Below are 20,415 nucleotides of genomic sequence, written 5' to 3'. Positions count from 1 at the left end.
GTGGCTGCACAACAAAAAAGGGCCCCTAACACCATTCAACCAAAAAAAGAAAAGAAAAAGGAAAAGAAGAAGAAGGAAATCTGATAATCTTTATCAAAATCTTTGTGATATAGAACAAACAAATTGAATGATTGAAATAAGATTTATGCAGTTTTCGTTAAAGACCTCTTGCTTTTGCTTCTGCTTCCCTGCTTGTTTTTTCTATCACCTCAACTCTTTTTTTTACCTACTTAGGATATAATGTATCACGAATCTTCATTGAAGCTCCCTCTCTCCCCTTTTTTATTCTTGGTGTGAAATTTTATTGGAATTGAATTGAAAAAAAGATGCATGTGAATCCATATTGATTATATCATATTATTCTTATTACTAATAATAATTACCAAAAAAGTCATTAGCTTCAACTACACCAAATAACTGTTGACTCTTTGGCTTAAGTAGCACTTCCTTGTTCTCCATTGACACTTATAGACAACGATAATCCCCCTTTTCTTTCAAATTTAATCATACCAATACCAAATCCTAAAATACCATTGTGTGATCCATATAAGGCTTCATTAGCCTAATACATGTTGAATTTATTATGCTTCTCAAAAAAAGAAAAATGTTGAATTTACTATAAAAAAAAGAAAAAAGAAAAAGAAAAAAAGTCCGGTCTTTGTAATAGCCATGTCTGCAGATTGGTAGGCTTTGAGCCCAAAAAAGGTCAAGCCATGATGACCCATTTCAGAATTACCGAGTAAAGCCTCCTAAAGACCTAGAAAATGGTCCATTCTTTCATGCACAATACGAATATTTTAGCTTCTGTTAAGCCTTTTCGCTTTGAGAAATTATTGGGCATATATTTTTTTAGGGTGAGAAAACTGAGAATAAGTTTTGGGCCTATTATGAATTAGCCCATCGGTACACCTATAATAGCCTACATTCGGACCCCAAAAAAACCCGGAAAAGAAGGCCCAAAAAATTCATTAAATTAACGACATGTCGTAGAAAAATAAGCGACATGCAGCTGATCTATCACATTGACGGACACAGAGTGAGAGAGAGAGAGAGAGAGAGATCTATTTCAACTGAAACGACGATACCGTGCTTTTCGTCTGTACGGAAACACACACAAACACACAGAGATTGTACGGGAGAGAGAGAGAGAAAGAGAGAGCGAGCTAGATCTCTACGGTGCCGTTCGGTTCTTCGCATCAATTCGGAGAATTCGCATTCCGCACCGTCCGATCTCTCCTCATTGTCCTTCCATTTCAACCTCTATCTCCATTCTCGGTCCGATCTAAGGTACGTCTTTTTTTTTTTTCCTTCTCGTTTTCTATAAATATTGTGCTTCAATTTTGAATTACCAGTTAATTCAATGTTTTCAGCTCGAAATCTGTGGTCTGTTTGGTTCCCGAGAAAAAAAAAAAAAGAAGGAAAGAAAACGAAAAAATGAAATTGAAAATTTGAATTGGTGATTTGTATAATTGAACCAAAATAGTACAACACAACACTGCTGTATTGAATTTTGTGAAATTAGCACTTGTACTCAGTTAATTGATAGTTAGTTAGGATAAGCATTAGAGTATTGTACATTGTTGGTTAAGTCTGTTGGGCTGTGAGGAGTTGTACTCTTCTGGTTCAGTTAGTTTAGCTGGGTCATGTAGTCAAGTATAAAAGACTGTGCTGAGATTGTAAAAACTGATTCAAGGAATTAGAATTCCAATTTGTTTTGGAGGCCTAGTTCCCTCAAAGAACAACCAACCGAGTGAGTGAGTGAGTGAAGTGTTAAGATCACTCACAGAAACACGCAGTTTTCTCGTCTGAGTGAGTCTGTCGTGGTTGTTCAACAAAGGTTGGACGATCAAGATACAGCAATGGAAACAAATACCCGAAGAATAGAGGAACTGGGTACTAGTGTCAAGGTTATGCAGACTGCAATCGAGGAAAGGCTACCCCTACCAGCAATACAACGATCGGGACCACAGCAAGAAGTGCCCCTTCTTGGGGCAGAAATTGTGGAGCAACCAGTACAGCATGAGGTAGGTGTATTGATACCCAAACCCATTAAGCTGGAATTGCCAAGATTGGATTTTTAGGGCTGTGTAATTGTTTAGTTATTATAACGTACTTGAAGAAGAACAAGTCTTGACTCTTGAATGCTTATTATCATTTAGATGATGAAGCACTTATTTGGTTCGAAGATTGTGAGAGATCTTTGGATTCTTGGGAGACTTTTGTTTAGGCTGTTCAAGTTAGATTTTGACCCTTCTTCATATGATAATCCTATGGAAGCCTTGACCAAATTGAGGCTTACCACAACTGTGGCAGCCTACAAAAGCCAATTGAAATATTGAGTAATAGAATTAGGAATTTAACTGAATCTCATAAGCTTAGCTGCTTCATGAGTGGGTTAAAGGATGAGGTTCGATTGGCAGCAAGGATGCAAAATCCAAGAACCTTGAGTGCTACCTTTGGAGCTAACATTTTAAGAGGAATATTTTTCCACCTGTAGGAAAGCCTGTAAACCTTTGCAAGAAGTAATTGGCAAGCACCAATACTGGTCAAGTATGACCAGGATGAACCTAGGTAAGGGGGCCCCTCCATCCCCCCATTTTTTAATTTTTTTTATAATAAAAGCGTAGTATATATATGTACAAAGAAAGTTTGTAATTTTCCCAAAATATATATTATTGCCCCCCCTCCTCCCAAAAAATTTACAAATTAACCCATGAAATCCCACCAAAAAAAAAAAAAAAAATCCTCCATGGCTCCATACCTTTTCTCCAGCTGTACCAAGAACAACCACTAGACAAACCAAAATTAACAACAAAATAAAAAAAAAAAATCTGGTCTAAACAAACCCAATTGCCCCAAAAATAAGAAGAATAGCTTTTAGACAAATCAAAAGTCCAGTCTAAACAAAAATGTACACACAATACAATCACAAATCCCCAATTTTTACCCATTTGGTTTTTTCTAGCTCAGTATGCCCCTCTTACCTCTCATTCTTCCTCCACTCCACCAGTCACCTCCGTTAATCGATCCTCACTGCCGCACACCAACAAGTCCCATAGGCATGGGTTGGAATCATTGTGTACGTGTCTCCATCTCTCCGATATGGACTCGTCACTCATGATTCTCATGAATTTCTGATCTCTCTTCTCTAATATCTATCCTTTGTGTGTGCATGTTGTCACTGCGCTTTTATAATTTTTATGAAAGCCTGTACTTGCCTCTCTCTGATATAATGATGATATCTCCTCTGAGTGAATGTGTTCTGTGATGAGTAACTACTAACTAACATGTTGATGTGTTAGGTCCTTAGTACAACACAACACTGCTGTATTGAATTTTTGTAATAGGCACTCATACTCAGTTAGTTGTTAGTTAGTTAGGATAAGCATTAGAGTATTGTACTTTGTTAGTTAGTCTGTTGGGCTGTAATGAGTTGTACTCTTGTGGATCAGTTAGTTAGTTGGGTCATGTAATAAAGTATAAGACTCTGCTGAGAATGTAAAATTGATTCAAGGAATAAGAATGTAATTGTTTTGGAGGTTGATTCCCTTGAAAGGATCATTGGAGGCCTAGTTCCCTCGAAGAACTACTGAGTGAGTGAGTTGTTAAGATCACTGAATCTTAACAGGTGATGCTACTTTACAAGTGCTGAAGAAGACACTTTTTAATGTAAATACACAGAGAATTTTACATAGTTAAAATTGAATCTTTGGTTAAATGGTTTGAGTTACGCCAATTTGTTTGTGATAAAAAAATATTTATTGAGCTTTTTTTTTTTTTTTTTTTTTTTTTTTTTTTTTTTTTGTGGAGAAGTACTTGAGTTTGTTCATTTATATAATAGTAGCATCATTTTTTTTGCTGAATTAGATTAGGTTTTGGAACCATTTCATAATATGTTTATGTTATGATATGTGGCTTTCCCTTTTGATTTTCTTTTGGTTATATTTTAGTTTGTTAATTTTGTTTTTTTTTTTTTAAAATTTTATTTTATATAATTTTTTTTTACTACATTGATGATCAAAATTAATTGAGATCATCTCAATGGGCCATGATTATTGAAGTGAAGGTTACTAGTTTGAATTTTCCCTCAAAAGAGGAAAAAATTGAAAGAAAACTTAGCTTTAAATAGATATATATATATATAATTCAATAGTTATAATGGGTGTGGGGGGGAGCTTGAAGTCTGGATGTTTTCGTTGGAAACAACAAGAGGTGCTAGTTAAGCTATAAAGCTCTTGGCGAAGGAAAACTAAGCTTAATAAAGACTTAAGGCTGGCTTGACAGAAGTTCTTTAAGACCAATCAGCTCAGGCGTAGGCCATAATTTCTTTTATCAATGGCTTGACCAATTCTTTTGGGCCTTCTTTTTGTATTTGTAATGTCTTTTGACTTGTTTTGCGGCACCCCTTCTTACAAAAGACTGTTATTGACTATTGCATTTGATGATCAAGTCAGTCTAAATATCTTCTATCATCTTGTTCTCCATTAGTGTTATCCCTATTCCTTCACAATCACAAGATCATTGGCTTCTTATCCTAGTAGTGGTTGTATCTTTTTTCTTCGATTTAAGTATTTTTTTGCTGTTTATAGTTATATGCTAGCCTTTCCCATTGGAAATTTTATATTCCTTGTGATTTTTCCCCATATTTTGTAATAAATTTTCTCCAAATTATTGCAATTTCTGCATTGAGATTATTGTTAAAACAATTTAAATTGATGGACTTGAGTGACATGCAGCCAGCTTTTATGGAAACAGAGTGGCAATCAAGGTTGGCCTATGACCAGTGGACAGCAGTCCCTGTATCTGGTTCACGGCCACCGGCCCGCTACAAGGTGAATGAACTGAATTATATTGTTGGTTCTAGCTTAAGAAGAGGTGGTGAGGTTGTGGGTTTAAACCTATTTTGTTCATTTGTAACCTACCAATAAAAAAAATGTTGGTTTTAGTACTTTTTGAACCACTAAGGTTAAGCCCATTTTCATTTGACTATTATAAGTCCATGATCAGTGGCATATTTTTATGAAGCGTTTTACTCTTCATTATGGACCATATACTTATCATACTGTCTTATCTTTTAACTATAGCATGCTGCAGTGGTAGTTGATGAGAAACTATATGTTGTTGGTGGGAGTCGTAATGGCCGGTACCTATCTGATGTTCAGGTATTGGATTTGCCCAATTGCCCATCCAGTTTTTCATATTAAACTTCAAGTCCCTTCTTGCGGGTCATTTGGTAAAGGGATAATTCTGCAGGTATTTGACCTTAAAAGTTTGGTGTGGTCTAATCTAAAACTGAAACCAAATGCTGATAAATTTGAAGAGACAGGCTCACTGGATATTCTTCCAGCCATTTCTAGTCACAATGTGGTAAGAAGTTAGATGCACATTGTCCACGTGCGTGTGTGTATTTCCCTTTTGTCTGACTTCAATCTTTTAGTCTACTGATTCAACTTATTTTTAAGTAATTACTTATTTTAAGTATACATTGTTTTGATAGGTTAACTGGGGAAATAAACTATTTCTTATTGGTGGGCATTCAAAGAAAGTAGCTGACAAAATAACAGGTTTGTATATTTAAGAGCCATATTAGCATTGGTAAGGGTTATCTGATTTTGAATCTTTTGATGCTGCTCTGCGATATTGTGTATTGTTTAGCCCCTTATTTGTGTAAATTTACTTGTTTTAGTGCTATTCATCGATCTTGAAACACATCTCTGTGGTGTTGTGGAGACCTCAGGAAAAGTTCCGGTAATTAACTGATTCTATTGGCTGCTAAGTTTACTTCTTCCCTTGTGCTTATGCTTTGTCAATTTGCCATCTAAACTTTCTTTTGTTATCTATTTATTTAGCAAGGAGAATAATTGAGTCTTTTGTTTCTGCTGGAGTTGATTTGATGTTCTGTGAATTTGATTGGCATGCTGATGGAGAATGTTCCAGGTAGCTCGTGGGGGACATTCTGCTACACTTGTTGGTTCTAGAGTGATAGTTTTTGGTGGAGAAGACAAGAGCAGGAGGTTGTTGAATGATGTCTTCGTTCTTGATCTGGAGACAATGACTTGGGACATGGTGGAGGGAACGTAAGTGTCTACTCCACATTTATGGACAGCTACTTGTGTGCTTTCAGAAGATTCTTCATCAATTTCTTGTGTTTTGATAGGCAGACACCTCCAGCTCCCCGATTCGATCACACAGCAGCAGTGCATGCAGAACGCTACCTTCTAATTTTTGGCGGTTGTTCTCATTCTATTTTCTTCAACAATCTGCATGTACTGGACTTGCAGACTGTAAGTTTTTTTGGCAGGATTTTTTACACTTATTTTTTGGGTCCAAATTGATATATAGACTCTTCCACCTTGAACTCCTTACCTTCCCACCACAAGAGAAGGAGGTGCCATTTGAGTTAGAGCTCATTGGCCGCTTTGATATATAGGCAGTAAACTGAGTATCTTTTTATTTTACTTTTTGGATAAAAGAAATGCTACTTTGCTTCCATTCTATCTTAAGAACTGTCTCACTAGGGTAAAATGTATACTGCAGTTCATTTTTAGAATAAAAATGTAGTTTCTTGATGGTTAATATTGCAACGCTTATGAATACAAGTGTGCTAGAAAGCGTTGAGTTGCAAAAACATATTACTTGTATGCCTTTTGTCCTTAATTTATCTGTTTTCCTGAATTATCCTATGTATCATAAAATTATGGCTTGTCGTGAGGTTATGCTAGGAATTCATTGAGTCTCTCAATCCACAGATTTTTTATTTTGATATAGAGGGGCATGTCCTATATTTTTTGAATCACGACCGATCTTTTGAACTAGATTATTGAAGGAAACCTCCCTTTCTGGATTTTCCATGGCCATTGGATTGGACAAACACTATCACACACCAACACAACAAACATGCAGATGTGCCCAAATTTTGGAAAGTTGTCTTATTTGACACTTAGGAAGTGTAGCAATGATGTCTATTAGCACATGTATTCAATTTCATGAATTCTATGTTAATGTCAAAGATTTATGCTTATAAAGGATCTAATTATTATATTGCCAGTAATGGTTTCACATTTATAAAACTAACTTTGCCATCAAATAGAGACCTCCATCCATTTAAGATAACTTCATTAGATGGACTTTCGACACTGAGACACTTAGACTTTGAAGAAGATTAAAATATTCCATCAATTTGTGCTTGTGATTGCTTTGGTCACTGTATGCCTGCCTTCTATCTTTTGCTTGGCTTTCTGTGGGGTTCTAGAATTATTGTTGATATCATTATGTGGTATTTCTATGTCAAGCAGTTGATGTTGCTAATGTATGTAAGACCTGTAGAAAGAATTATCAATCACCATGAGATTTAGTCATCAACATAATCAAGGGGGCCATGCTTATTTCTGTTCCTTGAAGTTAGTGCTTAGCAATTTCATTACTTATTCTTCTGAGGAAGATTAAAATTTCATATTTTCTGTTAATACAAAGAGACAAGGATAAAATTTCATTCACCTACATTTGTTATATAGTAGGTTGGTTTTAATCTGCTTTGAAGCTCTTACTGGGTTGAAAGTTAATGTGGGTAAAAGTGGGATGGTGGCTGTTGGGGAAGTGGGTAATTTGGCTGCTTTAGCTAATATCTTTGCTGTAAAATTGGAAGTCTACCAATAACCTATTTGGGTATGCCTTTAGGGGCATCCTATTGGACAGCCTTTGTTTGGAAACCCATTTTGGAGAAGGTGGAAGGACAATGTCGGGCTGGAAGAGACTATATCAATCTAAGGGAGGTAGCCTTACTCTGTCAAAGTCCACTTTCTCTAGTCTTCCCACTTAATTCTTGTCTTTATTCACCATTCCGAAGGCTGTGGCTGATAGAGTGGAGAAGATTTAGAGGAAGTTCTTATGTGGAGCTTTGGAGGAGGAATTTAAATATTCTTTGGTTGCTTGGGACACAGTTTGTTCACCAGTTGATACTGGGGGTTAGGGGATTAGGAGGTTGGTGCATTTCAATCAAGCATTGCATGGTAAGCGGCTATGGTGCTATGGACTTGAAGCTTCCCATTTGTGGTTACGAGTGATCATCTCCAAATATGGGGAAGATAAGGGAGGTTGGTGTACGAAGATAGGTAGGGGTACTCATCGGTGCAGTTTTTGGTGGAGTATTCGATCCACATTTGATATTTGGAACTTGGTGCTGGCTTGTTTGATGTGGCTTGTTTGGAGGGAGAGGAATAGTCATACTTTTGAAGACATGGAAAGCTCGTTGGATCAATTGAAAGCTCTGTTTGCTCGTACTCTCTTTGATTGGTCCAGGGTTTGGGGTTTTACACAATGTTCTTCTGTTTTAGTATTTTAAGTTTACCTTAGATTTTCCTTTTGAGTCTTTTGTACTTCTATTCTCTGTGTTCATCATTGTGAACATAAGGTTTTACTTGGTTCTAATTAAACATTCATTACTTATTAAAAAAAATGAAAGAAAAAGAAGGGAAAAAAAACTTTTTTCAAGTATAGTTGAATCATTTACTGAAATCATACTATAATTTGTGCTTACCTATAGTGTTGCTAGATCTTTTAGTCTTTTTTCTTTCCCTTCTCTTATTGTTTATTCCGACTATGTTAGTGTGATAAGCTGTCATGTGTTTGCAGATGGAATGGTCTCAACCACTTGTTCAGGGTGATTTAGTGACTGCCAGGGCAGGTCATGCTGGTATAACCATTGATGAAAACTGGTACATAGTTGGTGGTGGAGATAACAAAAGTGGTATGTAGAATTATGTGCTTCAAATATTATTCTGCATGCATATGAACCCTTTTGTGCATTCATGGATGTATGGCTATATATGTTTGCAGGTTGCCCTGAGACTCTAGTGTTAAATATGTCTAAGCTAGTCTGGTCAGAATTGACAAGTGTGAAGCAAAGGGATCCGCTTGCTAGTGAGGTCACCACTTTATTCCTTTTCTAACTTTTCTCTCCCATTGTAATGTCTTCTGATGTAAAATTGCATTTTCTCTAGCAGAGTGAGATTGTTTGTTTGATAAAAACACCTAATGAGCAAAATTGGTATATGATTATGGTAGACTGGTGCTCATGTGTCAAAGTAGTGGGGAGGCAGTGGGTCACCTTTTGATTCACTGCAAGGAGGCCTATCGGCTGTGGAGTTTTGATTTTTGATCTTTTGGGATCTACTGGGTTTTACGGAGAGTGATTGATCTTATGTTTGGCTAGAGGAATTGGATGGGCAAACATTCTTCAGATATTTGGAATTTGTCTCCGCTATGTTTGATGTGGACCTTATGTCAGGAATGAAATAGACGTACGGTTGTGGATGTGGAGACTAGAGGGTACGGGAATCAGCTAATAGCCACCTTTGCATTCTATCTATTTGATTGGTCTTGTGCACGGGGTTTTATGGATAGAGATTCCTTTTCTTTTTTCTTAAGAGTCTTTGTTCTTTTTGTAATTTTTGTAATTCTTTAGGCTAATTTGTGTCAATTATGCATGAACTAGTCTCATTTTAATAAAATTATTCTTACCTTTAATAATGATTAAAAAAAAAAAAAGAAAGAAAAAAAATTTCTGGCATTAGTTTTGGCGTTTACCATTGTTTCCTGGCATGAACCTATAAATTTTTTATTTATTATGGACAACACTACTCAGGCTTAGTTAAGGAATCAATGGTTATGCTTGAAGTGTGACGATGAGTTGTTTAAAAAACTTATATCTATGTTAGGGTGGAGAGTCGGTAATGTCATGCCCCTTGTGCTTCATTTTATTTCATTAAGGGTTTCACCTTAGACGTTATTGAATTTGATTTTGGAAAAAGCCATGTACTTGAATACATAGCACATGAATATGTTGATTTTTTACTTAATCAGTGATCATAAATGTGAAAGCAGGGACTCAGTGTTTGCTCGGCTATTATTGATGGAGAGATGTATTTGGTTGCCTTTGGTGGCTACAATGGGAAATACAGCAATGAGGTATGTATTGAAAGTTTAGTTTGAATGAGTACAAGTTCTCTCTGAAGATTAAATTTGTTTTGAGCGTATCAGCATGTATTGAAACATAGTGTTGGTAATGTCAATTTTGAATACTATTTGTGCCTATCGCATCCCACCCCCTTTTGTGGGGTTTAGTTCCAAGATTCAAATCCCCTCATTTACACTTAGAAACAAAAATTCACATCGCACCTAGTATAACTATTGGCTAATGTTGCATTACCCAATATCTTTTATTGGCTAAGTATATTGTCAAACCTATCATTGGATAATAAGATTTCCCCATTCCTGGCAGACTTGTCAAATAAGAGAGAATCCTCTCATTTATAAATTGTTCAAAAATTTAGATGCTTATGTTTTTAAAATATGCAAAATGCATAGATTTATGGATCGCATAAGGAATGACATCTGGTATTAAATTTGGTGTGCATGTTTAGCAAGGAGAGAATGTGTGATCTAATGGTGGGATTCACATTAATTGAACTTAAAGTTATTATGTTGTTTAACTTTAACAAAAGATGCACTAGGTGTAACTTAAGTTTTAACACACACACACACACACATACACACACATATGGGTCAAGATCAAATTATATATTTTTTGGATAAGTAAGATGAAGTTATATTTGGTGCAACTCTTTGTTATATTTTAAAATTCGACCGTTGGATTATATTTTCTCATTCTTAACAATTTTGCCAAATTTCATGCTAATAAGAATGGTATTTACTATTTGATACATTAGCTCATGTTCTTTGCATGGTTTTAAAATACAAAAACTTGAAATTTAAACATTTTATAGATGAGATATCTATTGATTTTTGATCATCTTGAAATTTTGCAATCATGAAGGGTTAATGCAATATAATGGTGGATTTTTTTTTTCAAAATTCTCGCATCCAATAAAAAAGTATTAAGTGGTGTAACAAGCCAAAAGTTACATTGTGGAATTTGAACCCAACCCTATATGTATACACTCACTTCCCTTAACTCATGTCCTCAAGGCTGTTTGAGAGATCTCTATCTCTGTTCTTACTATAACTTGAGTACAGTACATAACTGATCAAATTTGTCCTCTTAAGGGTTAGTGGCGTGTGCACCTCATGAAGCGTCATTGTAAAATTGTTGATATTCATTTGATACTATTTTAGCAATATGTAGTGTTCTAGACTATCATGACTAGTGAGATGAGGATAGACGCTACACAATGTTTCTGTTTCACCTCAATCTAGAAAGGGTGGGAAGGTCATATCACTCTGCTTTGGGAAGTGGCACCTCAATGGCTCAACCTAATTGCCTCTTCTTCTTCTTCTTTTTTTTTTTTTTTTGGTTTTTTTTCTAAGATGCATTTTGTTGCTTGTAAGTCCGATTCACTGCAAATGCTTTGATTTTTAGGTACTGACTCTTGAACTGCAAATTCTGCTGATTTTTGTTTCTAACTGGGTTTCAGTTATTTTCCTCTAGATTAGTCTAGCAGTAGGCACTAAATCCTAAAGCCTCTTTGTCTGCTAATATTTATTCAAAGTTTCCAGTGTGAATTCTTGTCAAAAGTTATGGATTCATATCAGTTGTTGCAATCTAAGTCTGTTCTATGCTTTCTGTGCCTGCCCCTTTATTTCCTAGGTTTTTATTATGAAACCCAAACCTAGGGACTCATCACGTCCCAAGATTTTACAGTCACCAGCAGCGGCTGCAGCAGCAGCTTCTGTTACTGCTGCATATGCTTTAACCAAAGCAGAAAAGTTAGATTTCACCAAAGCAGAAGATCTGAACTCCAAGGGAGCTGAAAACAGTATTTCTGAAAAAGATGTCACAAATGGTGTTAAGGCCATTAGAGAAGAGAAAAATGTGTTGGAACTGTCACTTGCAGAAGTCAGAGCAGAAAATACTAGGATCAAGGGACAGATTGACGAGAAAAATGGTACTCTTTCTGAGTTGTCCAAGGTATGCTTTTTATGATTTAGTGCCAATTAAGGTGATTTTCCATTGGTCAGCTATTTAAAACTCATGGTTTCAACCATATTCATTCAGGAACTACTTTCTGTCCAAGGTCAACTTGGAGCTGAGAGATCAAGATGCTTTAAGCTGGAGGTCTCCCTTTCTCTCATTCCTTTTGCCATTTTTTAATCTGTTGTTCCTTTGTTGACTAACTGGGTCACTGACTAAATTTATTTGGTATTGGTGATGTCCAGGCACAAATCTCAGAACTGCATAAGATGCTGGAATCAATGCAGCCCATAGAGAATGAGGTACAAGAGCTTCGGACGCAAAAGTCTGCATTTGAACGGAATATAGAGCTAGCTTCAGCAGTCCAGAAGCAAGGTTCAGGTGGTGTTTGGCGATGGATAGCAGGGGGAAATGGCAATGCATAAAGGTTGAAGGTTGGTGCCTAAAAATTAAATCTGGGAGCAATTCAATTTATCATTAGCCATAGCTTTTTTCAAGCAAATATATGATCTTAAGCTTAGGCAGATTATAGCAGTTGCAATTTCGAGAGCTAATGGTGAAATTCAATCATGGTCAACAAGCATAATCTTGGAAATGCTTGCAACGTTTGACCATTGTTAAGATCTTCTAATGGAGATGAGACTAAACTTGATACAAGAATATAGTATATGCTCTTTTTTCTTTTAAAATTTTTGGAATCCACAATCTGTTCATTTTTTTTTCTGTCTTTTCTAATTTCTTCATATTTGTTCCTTGTGTATGTGATGGTGACAGTCACTCATTTTACCCTTTCATTAGTTTTTGTACTTAGTAAGTTAGTACAATTGATTTGTATCAGTTACAAGATTCTTCTGGCTTGGCAATGAATTCTTACATATTCTGGAATTTCATTACTCATCTTGGTAGAATTTGTTTATTGATCATGCTGAATAAGTTTCACCTGAAGGTATAACAATTCATATTAACTAGTTGTGGTATCTATGTATGTAATTTGGAAGAAGATCTCCTACATCACGGTCCTTTTGCATGCTATCCTTTATTTTTTCCTCTTTAAAAAAAAAAAAAAAAATTCCAATAGGCTAGGCACTGGTTCTTTTAATTGCATATATATAATATTTAAAAGCCAAAGTGTAGTATTTATTGTTTCTACACTCCCGATAAGCCTCATCAATTGTAAATCTATTAATAAATAATTAGATGATTTAATTTAATTATTTTGTCTAAATCTATTAGCACATGAAGTCATTTAAGCTTTTTTTTTTAAAATATATATTAATCAAACAATAAGGTCTTTTAAATAATGCATCTTGTGAATGTTCTTATTTAAATTATTAATGGTAAAAGAAAAGATAAAAATAATATCATTATTGGTTAGTTTCACATCAACAACATAACAAATTCCTAATTATTTTTTAGTGCCTGTTGAGACACATTATTGTAGTATTTGGTCAACTTCGGTTGATTCGTGTTAATTCGGTTCACTATGGTCCATATCAACTGTGAAATATACTTGCAAATAATTAAATGAGTTAATATAATTATGTTGTTGAAATCTATTATTACATGAAGTTATTTGAACATTTTTTGAACTAATATTAATAAAACAATAAGATCTTTTAAATAATGCAGCTTATGAATGTTTTTATTTAAATTTCTAATAGTTCAAATTAACCAATCGATTATGGTATATTTTTTTTTAAAAATCCCTTTAATAACATCTTCTCCATTTATATAAAACAATATTATAATTATGTAATTTAAATTTTTATTTATTAAATTACGATTTTCATATATTTCACTATGTATTGTTGTTGAATGCAAAATATATTATATGTTCCATTACATATAAGTTATAAAAATAGAAAATATGTTTAAATAACACATGCACTATTTAACCTACAAATTTTACATTTTATTCTTGTAAAATAATTATATACTACATTTTCTAGCTTAGAACTAGTTTTGTTATAAGAGTCATGTCTTACCAATTAAGCAATAGCCTCACCATGATGGTTTGTGCAAAATGAGACATGTATCTATGACAATTCTATGCCTAATGGAAGAAAATGTTACCTCTTATTATAATGGTATGCCTCATGTAATGCAGAATATTAAGATTGAACATCATGCTGACAATGACATATTATTCAAACGACAGAGTTAATATTCTCAACCCATCAAAAACTATAATAATCTGTTACTAATAACTGGTCCTATACTGTTCTAAATTCGAACCATCTCACATTTGGGAACATTAGGGGCAAATGGAAGTTGTTTGAACTGTATAACACAGTCCATTACACAAAATGACCTTTGAAAGCCTACATATCTTCAAGACTGCTGAGGATATAATGGTTGATCACTTCATCTCTTGAAGCTCTCTTATTTAGGTTCCAACAGCAAAGGAATCAAAAAGTGGAGAGTTTTTTTTTTTACAACTTGGAGATAAGTTGTTGTTTGCTTTGTGAAACCAGATCCTTTCTTAAGATCTTGCCTGCAGCTGATCTTGGAATAGCACTAGTGAAACTAACTCTTCTTACTTTCTTGTATGGAGCCACCTGAAATTTCCATATACACAAATTAGGGGGAAAAAAAAGAGTTCAGCAATGGCTACTGAGTAAAGAGGACAGAGTTAGAGCCATGACAAACCTGGCTGGCTTCGAATTGAATTACTTGGTCTTCTGTGAGTTCAGAACCAACTGCTTTTACCACGTATGCCATTGGTATCTGCCCTGCTTCATCATCTTCAACCCTGCATTTTTTCTTGGTTAGAGAGAGAGAGAGAGAGAGAGAGAGAGAGAGAGAGCTAGAGTGAGAGAGAAGTGTTAAAGGTAACACACGGTATAACTGCTGCATCCATAATAGTGGGATGACTCAAAAAGTATTGCTTCCAATTCTGCTGGAGCCACCTGCATACACATTGAGCACCGATCAAGTAATTAGTTTACTATATCGTGTTGTCCAATAATTATCTTATGGCTTTGAGAATAAAAGTCTTTTGTCTCACTCTGAGTATTCCACTTTATATTCAATCATTCAGGGCGTGTTGCACTCTTTTTATTATTATATTTTTTCTATTATAAAATAATTAAAATTAACCCTGTTTGTTTTTGTGCTTAGTGCGACATATTTAGTTCACAGCCGGTCTCAAGCGTGGGTAAAGGAGGAGGGTTGTAATAGGTTGACAATTCAGACTAAAATTTAGTCATTCTCTTATTATATGGATCCAATATAGATAAACATTGGGGCTCTTTCTAGAATTAATATGACCGGCCCATTTTAGTCTATTGATGATACATAATTGACCCCAAATTTTGAGGCTAAGGCTATGTTATTATTATTGTTATAAAATAATTGAAATTAAAAAAAAAATTGGACACTAACAATGAGATAAAGAATTATTATTAGTTGATCTGATAATATATGCATCATTTTTCTCACAACATGTGAATCCCACATGATACACAAAGTAAGAGAGATGATCTATATATCAGATGCATGAAATACATTTTCAACGTTTGGATTAGTTAAAACTTAAAAACACTAAATTTGCGCTAAAATGTCAAGTTACCTATACCCATTATGTTTGATGAGCTCCTTAATCCTATCCACAATGAAAATAAATCCATCCCCATCAATATAACAAAGATCACCTGTTTTCAACCACCCATCAGAATCAATTGTTGCCGAAGTAGCTTCCACATTTCCCAAATAACCTTTCATAATAGTAGGGCTCTTTAGCCACAGCTCTCCTTCCCTATATGGTGGCGAAGCCTTTCCAGTTTCAATATCACCACCTTAGCACAGAAGCTTGGAACCAACCTTCCTGCTAACCCCGAACGAGCTTTAGCATCATTGTCTGACACAAAAAATGTCGCTGCTCCACAGCTTTCTGTTAGTCCATATCCTTGCCTTAGCTCCACCCATGGAAACCTCTCTCTGAACCCATCACCCAGTTCTTTGCTCAAAGGTGCAGCCCCTGAGCCCACCCTTCTCAACGAAGATAAATCAGACTCAAACCCTGCTTTACTTGTGTACTTTACCAGCCCAAGTATCACTGGTGGCACAGCAGGTATGTTATTAACTTTGTGTGCTTTAATTGCGTGAAGCATAGCTTGGAACTCAAACTTTTGCATCAAAACCGTAGTGATTCCCGAACAAAACAATCCTAGTGCAGAAAACGCAAGCCCGTAGATGTGAAACAAAGGAATGAAACACAAAAACACGTCGTTTTGAGCTGAGGTTACGTCCACAGACCATCTCAGTAATGTCATAACGGCAATGAAATTTGCATGCGTTAGAATTACACCTGTTAAAATAAAAGAAAAAAAAAATTAGAGAGCAGAAAGAAATTTGCACGAGTTAGAATTACACTAGTTAAAATAAAAGAAGATAAAAGATTTAGAGGAAAAAAAAAAGGATTTACATGATTTGCACGTACATAACCAAAAACGTTTTGTGATTACATTTTTACTGTTCTAAATTGTGTATTAGCAAAACCCAATATAACGCATATATAATTATATACATAATAAATAAGGCATATTAGCCATTGATTAAGCAAGGAAATTGACATGCGTTCATTCCTTGATTCTGGACATAATAAAGATACATGACTAAGATACTGTTGTGCGTATTGGGTGAAATAAATCTGTTTACACAAGGTTAAAGAAGAGAGAGAGAAGATAACATGACACAAAGAATTTACGTGGTTCGGCAATATGCCAACGTCCACGGGAGGCGATAGAATAATTTTCACTATAGTTTGGAGATTACAACAATGACTTGTAAGCACTCTCACACAAACCCAAACCCCAAATACACCCTTGGTTCTCTCACAAACAAATAGAGAACACCCTTTTGTATTTAGGCAAAATTGCAAGACCCAACTTCCTAGCTCTGGTGCACACACACAGAAGAAGTTATTTGCTCTCTCCCTAGCTCACCCTTGCATGCTTTCATTTGCTCCACACATATTGTATTTATAGCCTAGGTTTAGCCGAAACCTCCACCTTTAGAGCACACTAGAGACTTCTATTGTTTAGGGAAGTCAACAATAGTGGCTAGCATTCTTAGATTTCAGCTATGCATGAATGTAGTTCATGTTGGTTTTGTTCTTGCCGTTTCTTGACGATTCATGAATGCAAGAAGTCAAATATTTCGGCCAAAAGGTGAAGTTTGTAGAACATACAAGACTTCTATCAAAGAAGTCAATAATTTCGGCCATGAGTCCATGCAATGTTTCTTGAAACTTCTTTGCATTTCTTTACGTACAACAATCATGCAATTTCTTGCAACTTCCAAATAGTATGATATTTAATTATCAAGCCATTCTATTTGACAATTCAAGCCATTTTATTTGACAATTCAAGCCATTCTAACAGATACATATACAGTAACATATAAAGGACAAATATATTAAGTCATACTAACAATAACTTTGCTTGTCCCAGTGGTCCCAGAAGAGTATAGTATACCTTTGCTTGTGGAAACTCTGACTGATCACAGCGTTCAATCAACTCTTCAATGGACAAAGAATCGTTGTTGGGTTTTCTTGATGTTAAAATAATAGGCACCCCAGTTGGGACTAATTTGTGAAGCTCTTCAGGTGCTGGAATAGCTAGCTTGGATCTCGAGTCACGTACTTGCTTGACTATTTCTGACTCGGTGTTAAGTGGATTGGCTGTGGTTAGTATTGCACCAATTGAGAACACAGCAAGACATATGGTTGGATACAAGAGCGAGTTTGTTGACAAGACGAACACCACGTCACCTTTTCGGACCCCAAGAGCATGGTACAAACCTGAAGCAAGTGAACGAATTGATCTTTGGAGTTGTGCATAGGTGACTTGTTGATTAGTGGAAGAGTCTATGAGTGCAATTTGTGACTCTGCTTGGTGGGGATGTGGTAATTGTGATAACACATATGTGGCAGTGTCAAGGTCTGGCCTAGTGGGGATTTTTCGGCGTTCATCAAGTTTATCAAGGGAATGGTAGATTCGGGATTGTGGGTCGAACCCACTTTTCGGAACATGTGGCGGTTGAGGGTTGCCAGAGACTTCTTTGGTGGTGGTGTTCCATGCCTCTTCTGCTGACATTTCTTGATGAATTTGCTAAGCTGTAGGAAATGTGCTTAGACAAAACCTTGGGGTGACAAACTAATGTTAATTAACTTAATTGTTGTGGGTTATATATGGAAAAAATATAGTACTACCAAAAAAATTACACTTCACTAAAACTATAATGTGGAAGAGTGTGTGACTGGTGGGAAAAAAAAATAATTTAAAATAGTAGTTTCATGTATAAGTGATAAGTAATCACTCACAATCTGCCATATCAGAATTATGGTAAAAAATTGTGAAATAATTTGTAGTCCTATACCTATTCTTCTATATGCTTTGCTATTGTCTTTTGCTTTGCTACTGTCTTTTTTTTTTTTTTTTTTTTTTTTTTTGGGCTGAATGCTTTGCTGCTGTCTTTTGTGTTAGACAAGATCTAGCATTGACATTGATTAGTACGTCAATTAGTGTATGTGATGACTAGGCGATCAAGGCATGGTGTCTTGTAATTAGATGATTCGTACCTGATACCTTAATTATCTTTTTTATCATCCAATAAGCAACCGAACAAACAAATCACAAAACAACATATAAAAAAAACATATCAGGTGCAAATAAGAGATAAAAAGACAATCTTATACAGCTTTTGTTGAAGTTAAAACACATTATAATACTGTAATTTGGCCGCTAAATTGTAAGAAAGTGTAAATAAACAGATGATTCGATGACCCCATGAATTAAAACCCATTGTAAATAACGTATTAATTGACTTGTCCTTGTACATGTTATATCATTATTGTTATATAATTATATATCTTCGTATAGCTCACATAATTACTCTTATATATTAGCTATACTTCACTAAATCTGGCCGGTAGAATATTACTATGATCCCTCTTACCCCTTTTTTATTATTAAAAATCTTAGAATTATATATTCTTCTACATTTTCTGGGTTAACAAAAACAACTGTAGTTATATATATATATATATAAATGCTACGATGATTGCCTATGCTCCGCTGTGAAGTCCCATTCTCTTCTAACAAGTACTTTGGAATATAGAGATTCCTTAGGCTAGCTCATAATTATGTTCTTGGAAAAAAGAAAAATGAGTTTACTTTCAGACTTTTGGTATTCTCAAACTCTCTTTCGGCAAAGACTTGGAAAAACACCATTACTTTTACTGTTCACATATTACTGTTCACGGATTATTGTTCATGACACTGTTCACTTTTTACTGTTCATGACACTGTTTACTCAGAATTTTTGCCTATTTAAGAGGAGTTGTCCCTTAAGTTTAGGACATAATTCTCTTCCGGAAAAAACCTTCCTTCTTTTAGAAGCCTTCCTTTGAGTAAGAGAGTTCCTACTACCACTATTTCCCTACAAACTTTGTAACTATTAACTTGTTCTATAAAGATCTTGTAATTACTACTACCTGCTGTAAGCAGGGGTAGAGCTAGAGGGGGCCGAGGGGGGGCACTTGCCCCCTCCTGACTCCTCCCAAAAAAGTCCTCATATTTTTCTATAAAGCAAACCATACCCCTAATATGGAATAAATAAATAAATAAAATACACATTTTTATTTGAGAAAGTTTTAAAATGCAACAAATTTTCACAATATTTTTACAAAACTCTTATTTTTAGTTGAGATGCATCTCAAAATAGATATATTTTATTTTTATTTTGACCAATGATATACTGATATTTTAATTTATTGTCAAAATATTATGAGATTTTGTGGTATTACTCAAACAACTCCTCCCACTGCCACCAAACATGTTTAGACTTTTAACCAATTTGGCAATTTCAATCCTTTTTTCTTTTTACTTATTCAAATTTCTTTCCTTTCAATTCAGTTTAACCAGGTGAAACTCAAACTTTACACAAAATAATAATAATAATAATAATAATAATAATTATATCTTGTATGGCACTGAAGCAATAAAGTATCCATTATTTATTTCTCCTTCATTTCTTGCATTTTCATAGTTTCCAAATTTGATTTTTTATCATAAATATAAATTTTAAATAATTAGAAGAATAGAGAAAGAAAAGTTGAAATTTATTTTCTCAATTTATTTTGAGGAATCAAATTAAATGTCTAAACTTGATTTATATAGATTAATCTCTTACTTTGATGATTGATCGTCAGGAATGTTTTACAATTGTTTAGTTATTTTACAATTATTTAAATTTTAATAGATTTTGTATGACAATTATTGTTGTTTATAATTTTATTATTAATTTCGATTAATAATTTTAGGTTTTTATTTTTTTTTTTTTTAGTCTTGCCCCCTTCAACTGAAATCCTGGCTCCGCCACTGGTTGTAAGTGTTTTACTCTACTTTCAATAACAAGTATTTTTAACTTTCAGTTTAATATACTACTTGTTGCTACTGCCATCTTTGACGGTTATGAGAAAA

General features: G+C 34.8%; 1 protein-coding gene and 1 pseudogene across 1 annotated transcript; one reads left to right on the top strand and one right to left on the bottom strand.

Moving 5' to 3' along the window:
• The first annotated feature begins 1,016 nt into the window (after positions 1 to 1,016).
• Positions 1,017 to 12,819, top strand: LOC111992096 (acyl-CoA-binding domain-containing protein 4). The gene is made up of 14 exons (XM_024023902.2): positions 1,017 to 1,287; positions 4,737 to 4,832; positions 5,085 to 5,162; positions 5,254 to 5,367; positions 5,498 to 5,564; positions 5,687 to 5,748; positions 5,938 to 6,077; positions 6,158 to 6,284; positions 8,632 to 8,746; positions 8,836 to 8,924; positions 9,883 to 9,966; positions 11,606 to 11,926; positions 12,014 to 12,073; positions 12,175 to 12,819. The coding sequence occupies exons 2-14, from the start codon at positions 4,746 to 4,748 to the stop codon at positions 12,352 to 12,354; spliced, it is 1,524 nt and encodes a 507-aa protein (XP_023879670.1). The 5' UTR covers positions 1,017 to 1,287; positions 4,737 to 4,745; the 3' UTR covers positions 12,355 to 12,819.
• A 1,542-nt stretch (positions 12,820 to 14,361) lies between these two features.
• Positions 14,362 to 18,111, bottom strand: LOC111992068 (probable CoA ligase CCL5; annotated as a pseudogene).
• Positions 18,112 to 20,415: the final 2,304 nt, after the last annotated feature.

This window comes from Quercus suber, unplaced genomic scaffold (assembly GCF_002906115.3).
Source record: "Quercus suber isolate HL8 unplaced genomic scaffold, Cork oak 2.0 scaffold_18, whole genome shotgun sequence".
In the NCBI taxonomy this organism is placed as follows: Eukaryota; Viridiplantae; Streptophyta; class Magnoliopsida; order Fagales; family Fagaceae; genus Quercus; species Quercus suber.
This window is presented reverse-complemented; position numbering and strand designations above follow the sequence as displayed.